The 1,841-nt window shown below is 36.3% G+C and overlaps 1 protein-coding gene across 1 annotated transcript; it reads left to right on the forward strand.

Moving 5' to 3' along the window:
• Positions 1–594: 594 nt before the first annotated feature.
• On the forward strand, positions 595–1,492 carry LOC118755482 (putative uncharacterized protein DDB_G0279653). The gene is made up of 2 exons (XM_036490316.1): positions 595–730; positions 777–1,492. Exons 1-2 carry the CDS (start codon positions 595–597, stop codon positions 1,490–1,492), a joined length of 852 nt encoding a protein of 283 aa, XP_036346209.1.
• Positions 1,493–1,841: the final 349 nt, after the last annotated feature.

Here is a 1,841-nt window from a genome sequence, read left to right on the forward strand (position 1 = left end):
TTTACAACTTTTTTTTTAAAACAAAGATTAATGCCGATTGAATGCCAATTGTGAAAATTTTACTGTGCCTATAGTTGCGTACAAAATCCAACATCTTTTTGCCATAATTTAAATAAATCAAAATTTTTTTTGTTAACATTTATGCCGGGTTTGTCAAATGCCAGATTTTGATACTGCATTTAAAGATTTGCGTACTGATTTTGCAAAAGTTACAAAACGTGTGTTACAAAGTCGTCCTATCTCAACAAAAGAGGGCAAGTTAGAGGAATATAAAGAATCTTTAATAAAAAGTTATAACAACATTTTAATACTAGTAAATTCGCACTTCAAACAAAGGGTTAAGCCAAAGTCATTAATTGAAAGTTATCGCGGTGTAGAGAAAAGCTACTTAAGTGTTTTTATATAATTAATTACAGAAAACGTTTTGTATTCGGACGCAGATTCCGACGAAGAATTTGCTGACGCGCGATCAACTGGCACCCTTGAAGTTTATAGTATTAAATTTCCTGGAAGATTTTTTGGGATTCGACGACCCCCCCTTACGTAACCACTAGCTCACCAAATATTAACTTCTTTCAAAATACCAACGTAAAAATGGCAACACCTGAGCAAAATAAATCATTTATAAGTTTATGCGCCTCGTTTATAAGGGAAAATTATAGTGGTGACCCGCTATCACTTGCCTCGTTTATTGATAAAATTACCCTTATTGAAGAATTATCAGACGAAAGCCTCACTACAACATTTATTGCATTTTTTGAAATCCAAACTTGAAGGTAAAGCTCGCGAGTCCCTACCAACGGAAATAAGCTCAGTTAGTCAAATTAAAGAAGCGCTGTCAAACAAAATAAAACCAGATAACTCGAAAGTTGTCGCTGGTAAAATTGCAGCTTTGAAAGTGCATAACAACAATTATTCAGATTTTGCGAAACAGGTAGAGGAGCTCGCAGATTCCCTGGAGCGTTCGCTTATTATTGAAGGAATGACACAAGCGAAAGCTCACGAGATGGCAGTTGAGCAAACAATAAATGTTTGTAGGCTCAACAGCCGTTCAGATATGGTAAAGTCAATACTAGCATCGTCAACCTTCAGCGACTCGAAAGATATTGTAGCGAAGATGATTGTGGAGCACGACAATATAATAAAAGAGCGGCAGGTGTTGGCTTTTAGGTCACGTCCCATACGGACAAATAATTTTCGAGGAGGTTATAGAGGCAGCAATAACTACAGATATCACAATAACAATTTTAGGTTTAACGGCAATTCAAATAGACACAGCGGCAATACTAGCTATCGAAACAACAATCAGAATAGGAATAATAGTTTCAGTAATAGACGAAATAACTACAATAACAGTAACAACAGTCAGGCTTCAAGCAGTAGAAATAACAATCAAACGCGTTCAAATACACGAAATTCTGCCAATGTTCGGACTTTAAACGCCGAAGCCCCTCAGGCGCGAACACTGGGGGAGCTAGACTTAAACAACTAACGACTTTTACAGACGAAAAATCCATTTACTGCCTAAATCTCAACTATTCCGATTTCATTGAAATAAATTGTAGTGATTCTCACAAACAATGCACTTTTTTAGTAGACTCTCAAGCAGACATTTCGCTTATAAAATTTGCAAGCCTAACAAGCAAATCCGCAATAAACAGCAATAACATTATTAATATCACGGGCGTAACATCAGAAACGGTCCAAACCTTGGGCACAAGAAATACAAATTTGGTAGTATCAGACATTTTCATTCCGCACACTCTTCACGTTGTAAATGACAGCTTTAACATTCCGTCGGACGGCATACTCGGAAAAGACTTTTTTAAAATAAACAAATG

Source organism: Rhagoletis pomonella, unplaced genomic scaffold (assembly GCF_013731165.1).
Source record: "Rhagoletis pomonella isolate Grant_MI unplaced genomic scaffold, Rhpom_1.0 Rhpom_scaffold_00002, whole genome shotgun sequence".
Lineage (NCBI taxonomy): Eukaryota > Metazoa > Arthropoda > Insecta > Diptera > Tephritidae > Rhagoletis > Rhagoletis pomonella.

Excerpts from the sequence above, each read along its gene's own strand:
- LOC118755482 (XM_036490316.1), top strand. The coding sequence starts at position 595 with ATGGCAACACCTGAGCAAAATAAATCATTTATAAGTTTATGCGCCTCG. Across the intron at positions 731-776 it reads TGAAGAATTATCAGACGAAA|GTAAAGCTCGCGAGTCCCTA; the intron begins GCCTCACTACAA and ends CCAAACTTGAAG.